Source organism: Python bivittatus, unplaced genomic scaffold (genome assembly GCF_059951505.1).
Source record: "Python bivittatus isolate LINGU-HERP-01145 unplaced genomic scaffold, Pbiv_v1 ctg000330_np1212, whole genome shotgun sequence".
NCBI classification, from domain to species: domain Eukaryota; kingdom Metazoa; phylum Chordata; class Lepidosauria; order Squamata; family Pythonidae; genus Python; species Python bivittatus.
In genome coordinates, this window is record NW_028277058.1 from 26,833,701 (window position 1) to 26,845,905 (window position 12,205).

General features: G+C 37.1%; 1 protein-coding gene across 2 annotated transcripts in view; it reads left to right on the forward strand.

The window, feature by feature from the left end:
* Window positions 1–11,900, forward strand: part of ALX1 (ALX homeobox 1) — a 34,666-nt gene extending 22,766 nt beyond the window's left edge. For both annotated transcript variants that reach the window (XM_088141539.1, XM_007430835.3), the window contains one exon: window positions 11,349–11,900. In XM_088141539.1, the coding sequence (XP_087997665.1) occupies window positions 11,349–11,663 (315 nt within the window). In that variant the 3' untranslated portion in view covers window positions 11,664–11,900. The remainder of the gene's footprint in view (window positions 1–11,348) is intronic.
* Window positions 11,901–12,205: the final 305 nt, after the last annotated feature.

A 12,205-nucleotide genomic window follows, 5' to 3' on the forward strand; every position in this document is an offset into this window, starting at 1 on the left:
TGATTTGAAATAAGGAAACTTCCCCTGTTAGCTCATTGGATTTCTTTGTAGCGTAATAATCACTTGAAAAGATAGCAGTTTTTGTATAACTAGGATTCATACGGGAAGAGATGTATTCCTTTTTTTCTGCCATCTCATCGTATGTTTTGAAATGCCTTAGCATTAGGCTTTTAACTCCAGTCTCATGAAGTCTACTTGTCTTTCTTTTTTCTCTTTTCATGATTCCTCATCACCATACTTTATAACAATTTTCAGGAAGATACTTAGCTAATCTGTTGCAACAAAACAGATATATAAAATATAACTTTTTATACTTTAAAGCAGTGTTGTCCAAACTTGGCCACTTTAAGATGAGTGGACTTCAACTCCCAGAATTCCCCAGCCAGCCATGGGGAATGCTGGCTGGGGAATTCTGGGAGTTGAAGTCCACTCATCTTAAAGTGGCCAAGTTTGGACAACACTGCTTTAAACAATACAAAAAATATGACTTTTGGAAGTTTCATTTTGCCTGTTACATGCTTTACCAATGGTATACTGAAAATCCTGACATTAGAGGAAAACTGAGAAGATGTATTAACATCTCAAAAGGTTTCATGCATATGACGTGGGAATTTCTGATTCTTATTTAGTTCATCCTGGCAAGCTGTGGTCTTCTTGATCATAATGATTACCTGTCACTCTTTCCACTAAATACCCAAGGAACACCTATCATAGAAAGTATTTAAAAACTAAAGTAAGGAGATCAAGTGGGTGTATTTCATATTGTTCCTGTCTTTCATTCTCAAAATGCTATTGAATGTCAGAATACTAAAGAGTTCTAGATGTCCAAAATGCAAGATATATTATTCTGTATGAATATAGTAGAACCTTCTCAAAATGTCAAATTATAGTGTCTACGCTAAATGTTCTCCTATAAAATCACTGCTACCACCACCACCACTTCTTCCTAAGGGAGATTGTTGGTTTTATGTAACCCTGTTCAGTCCCATTCAAGCTGTCCAAGATGGTTATCCAGCGAGATCAATGCATGCACACATATCAGTTGTCAAGTTGGAATGAGTCTCAAAAGCCAACCAGGGTAAATCAGCTAAATGAAGATGTAGGGAATTAATTGTTGTTGCATCCCTGGGTCTCCACTTAGTGATGTAAGCAGGTGGCTGCAAGGGAGAACTCTGCAGTGGAACTTAATGGGTATTTTCTTCAAGAGAGGCATTATGGATCACAGTGTCTTTTGGGTGCTAGGTGAAATTACTTCTCTTTTTCTCAGCCATTTTCTTTCTGTTGTTTTTGAAGTATGATTTTAAGTGACTGCATTAACTTTGTTGTGTTTTTATCTTTCCTGAGCACTTTTTAAAATTGTTTCTACTGATTTTAAGTAATGCAATTTGCCCAGAGAACTTTGGATATCAAGTGAAATGAGGATGAGGATGAGGATGAGGATAATTCCAGTTTCCTATTAGAAACATCTAAGAAAGGGGACTTTTGACACTTTATGTTGTACTTTTGAACAGCTCTTATCGAGTATCCCAGATAAATTGATGGAAACATTATGTGCTATCAAATCCATGCTGACTCTTAGTGACCCCATAGGTAGATTTTCATCATGATGATCTGTCCCCAACCTGGTCTTTCAGGTCTTCCAATGGTCCAGCCATCAGAGTATCACAGAACTGGGTTCAAATTCCTCCTTCCTCAAGTAGATCCTGGATGGTTTCTAGCCAGCCATTATATCTCACCATAACCTATTTGCTATGTTGCGTAAACTGTTAGTGATAGTTGAAGAGAGAACTATGTGTGGAGTACCTTGAGCATTTTTGAGAAAAAAATGGGATATACATTTAATCAGTGCATAAAGTTGTGCTTTATGCTGAAGGCTAGATCTCAGTGGGGAGCTTTATACTAAATTCCACTTAGAAGTAAATGTAAGGCAGCAATACGTGCTAGAAATCACTTCAGAAATTACTACTGTACTCCCTTATTCTCTTTCAGACAGGCAATACTGAGGCATATGAAAACAAACAAACAAAAAAGGGTTTAGCATGTGGTTAGCCTTCTATTTTTCAATAACAATAGCAAGAACAAACGTAATTGCTGAGAGGTAGACTAGTTGGCCTTACGTAATCATAGAATGGTGAGGTAGTCCATTGGAGGAAATGTGTTTCATTTATCTCAATCTTCCTCCCAGTGGGAATTCGTAAAACTACATGATTCTACTTTGCGAGCCAAGGGTGTGAGGAAATCTATAAATATGCACATGCTGTTTGTTAAAGCGTGCATCTTAATTTCACATCAGAGTCCTTTATGACCATAGCATACATGGACAACTTCCATTAGCAATAATCAGAGTTATATGCTCCAATTAAACACTCCATATGGTCTCTATTACATACCACATGGCATTTGACTAAAAGTTGTTTTGTTCTATGTAAGCTGACAAATATCAGAAAGCTCCCAGTCCTTCTTAAAGTCAGTAATTCACATTCATTGACCATGACTTTTTACTCTTAGTGGGATAAATGATATTCCCCTTAAGGAATACTTACCTACATTATATTTAACTTAGCAAGAGGGAAATGGTGATTATGACTGTTTCTATTGTAATTTCCAATTATTAACTGTATAATCCACTATGTTGTCTTTGGATCATTAGAGGGCCCTTCCACACAGGGTTTGGCACTCATCCCAGATCTGCACCACATCCCAGCTTTCACACACCAACTTCTTTGGGCAGCTGAGCTGAGTGGCCCAGCTCAAACTGCAAAACGTTTGTTTTTAATTTGAAATGCTGGAGCTTGATGGGGCTTGGGACAGCCTAGTTTCCTATCAGAACTCCCACCAGCTTGGTCTTCCGGACTTCATGGCATTCGCTGCCCTTGCAGATGCAAAATCTGTAGAATTCCCTGATGCCCTTACACCAGGTTTTAGGTTTTTTTGCTGGCTGACCCATTTTTGTTTTTCTTCTTTGCCCCCTTGCCCCTCAGAAATTATGGGAGGCTGCAAATTTCTGAGCTTATCCATTTGTCAGTTAGAGGAAATGCTGGTCAGTTCTGAAGCTGAAATGGCAGGATAACTCTATTTTGGAGAACTTTGGTATATGTGAAATTAGTTGTTATGTAGAAGTGCCCAAATTCTCACACCAGTCTTATTAGGAAGATACTCTTGGAAATTTGGGAAGCAAACATTTATCTAAGGCTTAGTGAAAATGGCCTCTCAAAATTCACCATCTTGTTATTGGATGATAAAATTGAGCTACCACATTTTCTTGAATAACCTTAGGATCTGGGTGTTCCATAGGAACTGTTAGGTAGCCTAAAATGTCAGCAGTCCAACGGAGCATCTAGCAAGAACATTTCATAATGTTCTCTTTAGATAAATATAGAATGGTTTAGTAATGCATGAAAGGTAAGCCCTTTCACATGCTCCTTGAAAGGTACAAGGCAAAGAGGAAGAACAACAGCCTACACATGCTATTTTACTTCCTCACTTTCAGAATTTGCTACAGCAAGAGAAAAAAAAATCTGAAAAGAGTTTCTACTCATTTTGAATGTACCTTAAAATCTCCTAGTAATTTCTTTCTTTACTCTGTAAAGTAATGCTTACAACTTATCTTACTACTTACTATTCATCCTCAACAAATGCAAATAGAAATAAATTTACTTATTTAAATCCTTACTGATTTTCTTGCTCAAACTCTGAGAAGTGGGATGAGTGCATTGTATGGGGAAAGTACATGGCTGTGTTGTTCTACCCATTCTGAATGCTTCCATTTTGTAAAATCATATAAAATGAATATAAAATGGGTTGTATTGCTAGTTCATATTGGTAAATGATGGAAACAATAGGCAAAGGTAAGATTACTAAATGGAGCAGGGTCAGCTCCACTGCTTAATTGTATAATCTTTTCACATGCTAGTATTTTAAGGCTATTATAAGGCTAGGCTATTATAAGGCTAAGGAAAAGTTTAGTTCTCTCCCTTTCCCTCTCCTTGCATGTCAAGAAGGAAGAGGAGAAACTATGATTTAATTTCACTGCACCCAGGTTTTGGTTTGTTATGAATAAATCAAAAACAGTAACTTAAACATAACTGATGTCAATTGCTAAACAATAATAAAGCTTGGATTCCCTTGCTGTTTGGGTTACTACATTTGTGTTTTAAACTATGATTCTGAGTTCCTATAAAACTGCAGTCTAGGAATCAAGGGAAGTGAAACTAAATATAATAATAAGGAGCAGGGGTGTTGTCTTGAAAGCAAATATGGTGGAGGTAGGTGAGGGACACAGGAGGAGATGGAGGCAATGGTTGATGTGGGGTCAATTGGGGATGTGGGGGTAATTGGGGTGATACAAGAGTCTCTCCCTGGTTGTGGTGACAGACAAACAATAGAATATAGCAAGGCACATCATTCCAAAGGTTCTTGCTTTGAAAGGGTGCCTATTTTTGGATATTCTGCAAAAACTGGGGTTAAAGATGGGCTAATTACATTGAGAAAAAAGTCTTTTACCTTGTAAAAAAAATGCATGCCCTCTCCCTCTTTGCACTTGTCTAGGGATCTTCACAAACTGCAAATTTGGGAGTCTGGGAAGTAGTTTTTAAGTCCCTGAAAGAGGAACAGATTGATGGCAGGGATCTCTTAACCTTTAGCACTTTAAAGCTGAGAATGCAAGTAAAGCCATGTAGATATAATATAGTCAGAATTTTTTTTTTTTAAACCCTCCCCATGTGCTGTGGTCCTCCAAAACAGGGACTTAAGTAGCTGCTTCTTCTGAAAAAGAAAACTGCTAGAGCCATCCTTTCTTTTAAAACCCCTAAACCTGTATATGATGCGGGTTGACTGTGTGTTGCATGGAATAATGGCCAGTAGGAACATAATTAACTTTCTACAAACCATCACTTCAAGTTGAATATTGTGTGATCTAGGGTGTCATGACTAGATCTTTTACAGGTAGTCCTCAACTTACAACCATTCATTTAATGACCATTCAAAGTTATGATGATGCTGAAAAAAACAACTTACTCGCAGCATCCCCATGGTCATGTGATCAGAATTCAGGTGCTTGGCAACTGGCATGCATTTATGATGGTTGCAACATCCTGGGGTTACGTGATCACCATTTGTAACCTTCTAGGGGGCTTCTGACAATCAAAATCGACAGGGGAAGCTGGATTCGCTTAATGACTGTGTGATTCACTTAACAACCACAGCAAAAAAGGTTGTAAAATCAGGCACAACTCACTTAATGACTGCATCATTTAGCAACAGAAGTTCTGGTCCCAATTGTGGTTGTAAGTCGAGGACTATCTATACTTTCCTGATTCTTGAAATAGTTCAATTTATGATTCTAGGAGAGACCCCTTTCTTAGATTTCTTTACACAGCAAGAGAGATAGAGGAACAGGAAAGACAGAATGAACTTACTATGACATATAATAATTATTATGACTTGTTTAGCAGGACCAAAGTTACCATGGCCATGGACTTCATTAGTAGTCCTACTATCTTTCAGTGCAACCTATCTCACATGTACAAGGAAGGCAGAATATAAATGTAATCCTAATATGAATAAATAAAAAGGCAGCTCCTTCCTGTTCCTTATTCAAATATTGCTTTTTTTTTTTTTTTTTTTTGGTGCAGTAGAGTTGTCCTACCTGTCTTTTAGATGTGTTGTTACTGCAACTTCCAGAATTTCAAGTCACCCTGCTCAACACATCTGGTGGGCACTAAGTCAGGGAAGTATGCTGAAGAGTATCTTTTCAGCACAGCCTTTCTCTCATGCTTTAGTCCTCTCAGCTAATACAAAGGAGGCTAGGAGCCCACCTCTCCTCTCCACACTTCTTGGAGTTACTAATGGCTTTAATATTAATGGAGTTAGAGTCACAGAAGACAAGGGGTATTTTTGCAGTGTGTGTGTGTGTGTATAATATATCTCCTCTCAAGGGATTAAAACAGGAAAGGAGGAATATTGCTTCTCTTTGTATTACGGTGGGCATAAAAACAAAAATGGCCACAGAGACTGAGACTAGGTATAGTCTCAGTCATACATATCAGAAGGGACAGATCCCCTTCTGATATTTAGCTTTTATGCATAACATGGGGGATTTAGTTGACTGGGTAGAGTTAATTTAACTCTAAACAGGACTGGGTCTTTGGGGGCTAAATAGGTTTTGGGTTAGTTGATTGGATTAATTGGCCTTTTTGATGTTCCCATGAAATGCTAGTCCCCAGTGGCCCAGTTAAATGTGTTGTGGGGACTGCAGGTAACTTTGCAAAACTGCCTGTTGATTGTGCTGACATTGCCTATTTGGTGGAATCATTTGACTGACACACAGCTTTAAATGTCATAAACCTGAGGTTTTGGCTTAAGTTTCAAGTTATGATATTCTGTGCCTGGTGTCCTCCTAACTTTTATCAATATTGGTATAAAATGGGAATGATGGTCAATTAGACTAAGCAGCATACATTGACTTACAATGATAAATTACTGAGGTTCATTTTCATAGTTTGTTTGTTTATAATTATTTTTACAATTCTTATAATCTAGTCAAAAGATATCAGATATGAAATTGTAAAAAAGAAAGAAAATCTAATAGCTCATAACCACCAGAACATTACATTAGATGGTATCTGGACCAGCTAGAGCAGTGTTTCTCAACCTTGGCGCTTTAAGCAGTGTGGACTTCAACTCCCAGAAGAAACCGATGCTGGCTGGGGAATTCTGGGAGTTGAAGTTCACACAGCTTAAAGCAGCCAAGGTTGAGAAACACTGAGCCAGAGTCAGAAAGACTGTTAGGCCACACAATATTGCATATCAACTTCTTATTTTCAGCAGCGTTGAGACATGAGATAACTATTGTTCTTTTGATTTAGATTTTGATATCAACTGGCATGATATGCCGCTCCTCTCCTCCTCCATTTAACATGGAGTTGTAAAATTCATGAAGTTCTTGGAATATTTCTAGAGTCCCTTAGTTTGCAGGGCATCTGTTATTTGGTTGTAGTTATATATCTCACTTCCCTCTTGTTCTTCAATCGATCTTATATTGCTGCATACTAATACTGTAAGTCATGGGTTAAGAAAATTAAACAGTCCAGAAATTACTTGGAGGGGTAGGGCTTGGTATTTCTACCTAGCAAATAGTGGGGCTGCTAGTTAATTAAAGGATATTTTAAACTGATTAATAATCTGCATTTGCACTGATTGTAACCCAATGCATTTAAATAAATGTGAGTGTTACAGCAACATGGGGATCTCTAAGATTGTAAAGGATCTAGTCTTTAGTTTGATTTTTAGTAGCAGGATAGCTTACCAGAGCTAAAATGACTTCAAATTAAATATGTCTATTTATCCTGGAGCAGATCTCATAGATTAAAGTTATCTTCACCTATTAATCAGTTAAACTGTAGTTGATGCACAGATGAGTTCAACTGCTTGAATCTTACAAACCCTATGTAACACACTCAGACATAAACACATACATATACATTAAAGGATACTTTGGTGATTTCATGGTAACCACAAGAGAAAAACTTAAAAAGTTTGTGATGTAACAGAAACCAGAGGTGAGATCTATGTATAGGCTTATTCAGAAACTCCCTGAATTACCTTTTATATGCTGCACACATCACAGAAGATTTAAAAAGGAATAAATATTTTTTATATTCAAGGACTGTCTCCTTTCCTTCCCATGTGCCTGAATTTTCTACTTATTGTAAAGCAGAGGTTGTATTTATTTTCAATTCTAACATAAATTTTAGTTTTAGGGTTTTATTTTGCGATACTTACAGTATATACCTTGCTAAGTAAAGAGTCTCCAGTATGCATTCTACTTAAAAAAGCAGAACAGATGAAACTCACAGTACCGTAACTTAAAAAATTTTTTTGTTTTAATCTCACATTTCTTATTTTTATAAATAACTCAAGACAGCAAACATACCTAATACTCCTTCCTCCTCCTAGTTTCCCCACAACAACAACCCTGTGAGGTGATTGGGCTGAGAGAGAGTGACTGGCCCAAAGACACCCAGCCAGGTTTCATGCCTAAGGCGGGACTAGAACTCAGACTCCTGCTTTCTGGCCTGGTGCCTTAACCACTAGACCAGACTGGCTCTCCTTTTAAAATGCAACTTTTAAAATGTTTATTAAAACGATTTATTTTTTAAACTTTTTATTAAAATATTTATTTATTATGTTTATTTTATTGTGTTATTGCTTTGTTTTATGTTTTAATTTATTTTATTTATTTAGAAAGTTTATTAACATTTTAAAAACGTTTAAAATGCAACTAGATTCATGATCCAAGCAGTAAGTGTTCTGTTGGGCATCATGATGCTTGTATTATCTAATTTGTATTTTAGATTCTCTCCACTAAAGAAAACCTTCACAACTTGCTTGCCAGCTTTATAAATTCTTAATGTATTTGTCTGACATAAACTTTGTGGCTAAATTCTCAAGTTTCAGAGCAAATTAAAGTGATATGTGTACAATAAAACATGGGAAACATTTGCTGCCTGCTCTTAAACCATGTGTTGCTAGAGGGATTTCAGGCTCTGTATTTGCCATATAAATCACAAAGTCACGAATTCAATTTTTGCCCATTTCCCATGTGTTTTAAACATCCTTCCAATGCTCTTTGGGAGTTCAGATACCCACCTTGATAAAATGTGAGATCAATGGCAAATGGTAAATCATAAGTCGGAGATTCACTTTATTGTTGTAGACACCATTTAAGCCAGGATCCATTAGATATTAAGAAAGTTTGGATGACACTCTAAATTAAAATTTACTAGCTCTGCGAAAGCAAAGAGGAACATATCCATTTACAGTTTGTTAGCTACTCCCATTTATGGAAATTGCTGAGGGTATAATTTGAACAGGGTGTTGCAAGCAAGATGCTTTTTTAAAAAAAAACTATGCCAGCATTTTGGAAAACCTAATCCAGTTTTTACTTGTCTTGAATGTTTATATGCAATATACTGATATTAATAATAGACTGTTAAGTGAAAGTCTAATGTAATTATCGATATAACAGTCAACATGTGGATTGTTATTATCTTGAGCAATATTAAGTGAAACGTAACAGTGGCCAAATGTTTTTTGAAAAGGATGGATTTTGTTTAGGCTTTCCTAGAAGTTTTGAGCTCTTTGGAACCCTAATGTTATGAATTTAATTACTGTAAATACTACCAATGGTCCTGCATATATGTTAAGAGCAGAAGTGTTCCAGGTGGTGGTCTGATTTAAATATGTCCAATAAGTAAGCACCATGGTTGGCAGTATTGTGACCTTTGGGGCTGTGTAGACAGATATGAGTGGGTCTGGGATGGAAATGTTTGCTTTGTATGACATCCCTGGGGCAAGTGGGGCAGCTTACCTTCAGCCACATTAATATAAACCTAAATCCCACGTGGCCAAACCATGGGCTAGTAAGTTATTTTCATGAGATGATATGGTGACCTCATAGCAACCATAAAGGTGGTCCTTGCTAGACATAAGGAATGCCAGTATGACTTCTCTGACATTCCAGAAGTGCTCCATTGGATGTTGGAACATCTGTACAAGAGGATTTTTGAGGAATGGAATGTATGGAAAGAGGGAAGGATGCTAAGAACCATGTGAGTAAGGAGCACTTTGTATTCTCATTCTTGCCATTCAAATGATGCTACGAATCAATCAGGAAAAAGAGCAGAAATACACTCCAGACCTCAGAAATGTACAACCACATATATATGTACAATCACACTTGTAGACTCTATAAAGCTTAGGCTGTGCCAGTGTTTTCTGATTAAGCCTGCAGGTCCTATGCAGATGCAGTTTTATATGTGCAAAAGCCATACTCAAACATGTGGGAATGGGTAGAATGCAATACTGTTTCCATTTTGTTCATTTAGTCACCTGAGAGTTTGATGGGGAAGATTAGGATGACAGAGTTTGGCTTTTCCTCAGTTACTTTGGCTCCAGCTTGCAATTGTTTTAAGATATCTCCATAAACAAAGGCTTCAAGGCATGGCACTATTTCCCCCACCGCAGCTGAAATGAATCTATCCTTTTGTTTTCAGACAATAGTAGTTGGTATACTGATTCTTTCTTTGGTCCAGATCCAAGGTCAGATGAGAGGGTTAAGCTGTCTCTACATGTTGGGGTTTACTTTTACAGCTTGCTCACATTAATGCAGTGGTTCTCAGGAGCAGATTATATGTTTGCTGCTGCACACATAGCTGATTTCAAACTAAGGAATGAATCTACAGCTGTGCACAAATGTCTCCTACAAATCCTTCACATTTCCCATGGGCAGAAGGCTTCGGTGATCATTTTACTGCATTTCTCTAGGGAGAGAAGAAATTCTCCAACAGATTTTTGAGGGTGATGCTTACCTTACCCAATGGCACTCCCAGCAGTAACTATTGGCTGTCAGGCCATTATGTAGCATCCTCCACATGCTCTGGATCTAATTCTATCTCGGGTATTCGGAGGAGATTTTGTAAACTGTAGGAAGAACAAAACTCTCAGAAAGGTTTAGAAGAGCATCACTGAGACTGAGCCCTCCACTCCATCCTATCAGTAAGAAATTAATAGTATCAACAGTTGTGAACAGTTACCAAAAGAAGTAAAAGTTTCTAAATCTACTAGATATTGCTTTATTTTCAAGGTTGAAATGAAATATAGAGCTTATGAAATTTAACTCTAGGTATCCTTCTTTTTCAAGTTGTTTCACTATTAATATATAAGCCAGACTTATAAACCAGAGTTGCCCAGAAAACATTTCTTTATACATTTACTTTCATGCATTGTTGCAGGAGAATCATCATGTTGGCATCTCAGTCTTCCTGCAAAAATATAACACACGCTTGCTCACAGACACTGACTAAGGGTTTCTGTTAAAACTATACCTAAATCTATTGTGAAGGGACTTATAAGCAAGATGCCGATATCCTCAGAAAAGACAGGCCCTACTCTTAGGTATAATAAGACAAGTGCTTCTACATTCCATGAATGGACTACCAACTATTTCATCAAATGTATTAGTGTTACATTCATTGTTGAGTTTTACTTTTGGGAAGATGGTTGTGATCAAATATGACCAAAGCTATTTTCTAGCCTGAGGTAAATCAGCAAATGATACCTGGTTCCCTAGTGAAAGATAGAATATCCAAGATCAACCATGTTACTCTGTCAAATGCTTCTGAAAATTACAGTACTCATTTGGACTTCTATTTTTCATTTGCTTAAACTTAATATTATACTACTGCCAGATATGCTGTACTGACAACAGATTTAATGAAAAATGAAATTAGAGGAAGAAAAAGGTGTTTAAAATGTACATTTAATCTTGTTTTGTTTATATGTTCCAGATTCAGAATAATTTGTGGGCAGGAAATGCAGCTAGCAGTTCAGTGACTTCCTGCATGCTTCCGCGGGATACTTCCTCTTGTATGACCCCTTATTCCCATTCGCCTCGGACAGATTCCGGGTACTCAGGCTTTTCAAATCATCAGAGCCAATTCAGCCACGTTCCCCTCAATAACTTTTTTACTGACTCTTTACTTTCTGGAACTAATGGACATGCATTTGAAACCAAGCCGGAATTTGAACGGAGGTCTTCCAGCATTGCAGTTTTACGAATGAAAGCCAAGGAACATACTGCTAATATTTCCTGGGCTATGTAACATAACAGACTCTCTTTCCATTTCAAGGTCAGGCATAAAAAAAGCTCTTCTCCTCCACCCACCATTCTTATTTCCTATATTTAAAGGACTCGACAATAAGCTGCTGTGTGAAGAATTGCTAGTGATCCGGATGTACAAAGAAGCCTGCTTGAGTAAATACCCGATATGCTATTTAACATTTAAGCGTCAATGTATATGAGGACTAAATGGAACCACCACCAATCTCCAAAAGCCCTCTTAAAATAGCCAGATATGTTTTGTTGTACCAGTTGATGAAATATGATTGTAAAACCTGCAAAAAGAATAAACCTATTAAAGAAGTACATCTGCTACATTTTGCTTGATGTCAATGCTGCATACAAGGTGGATGCCTTACACACTCATAAGCAGGACTTTGACAGAGAAAAAAGCATTTGTTATGTCAATGCTCTAAAGGAAAACTTTTAACAAGTGGTCTGTGTTGAATGAAATGCTTTCCCCTGTTTAACAAATGGAAGATTTTACTTATTTATTTACATCATTTACAAATGATGGAAGATTTT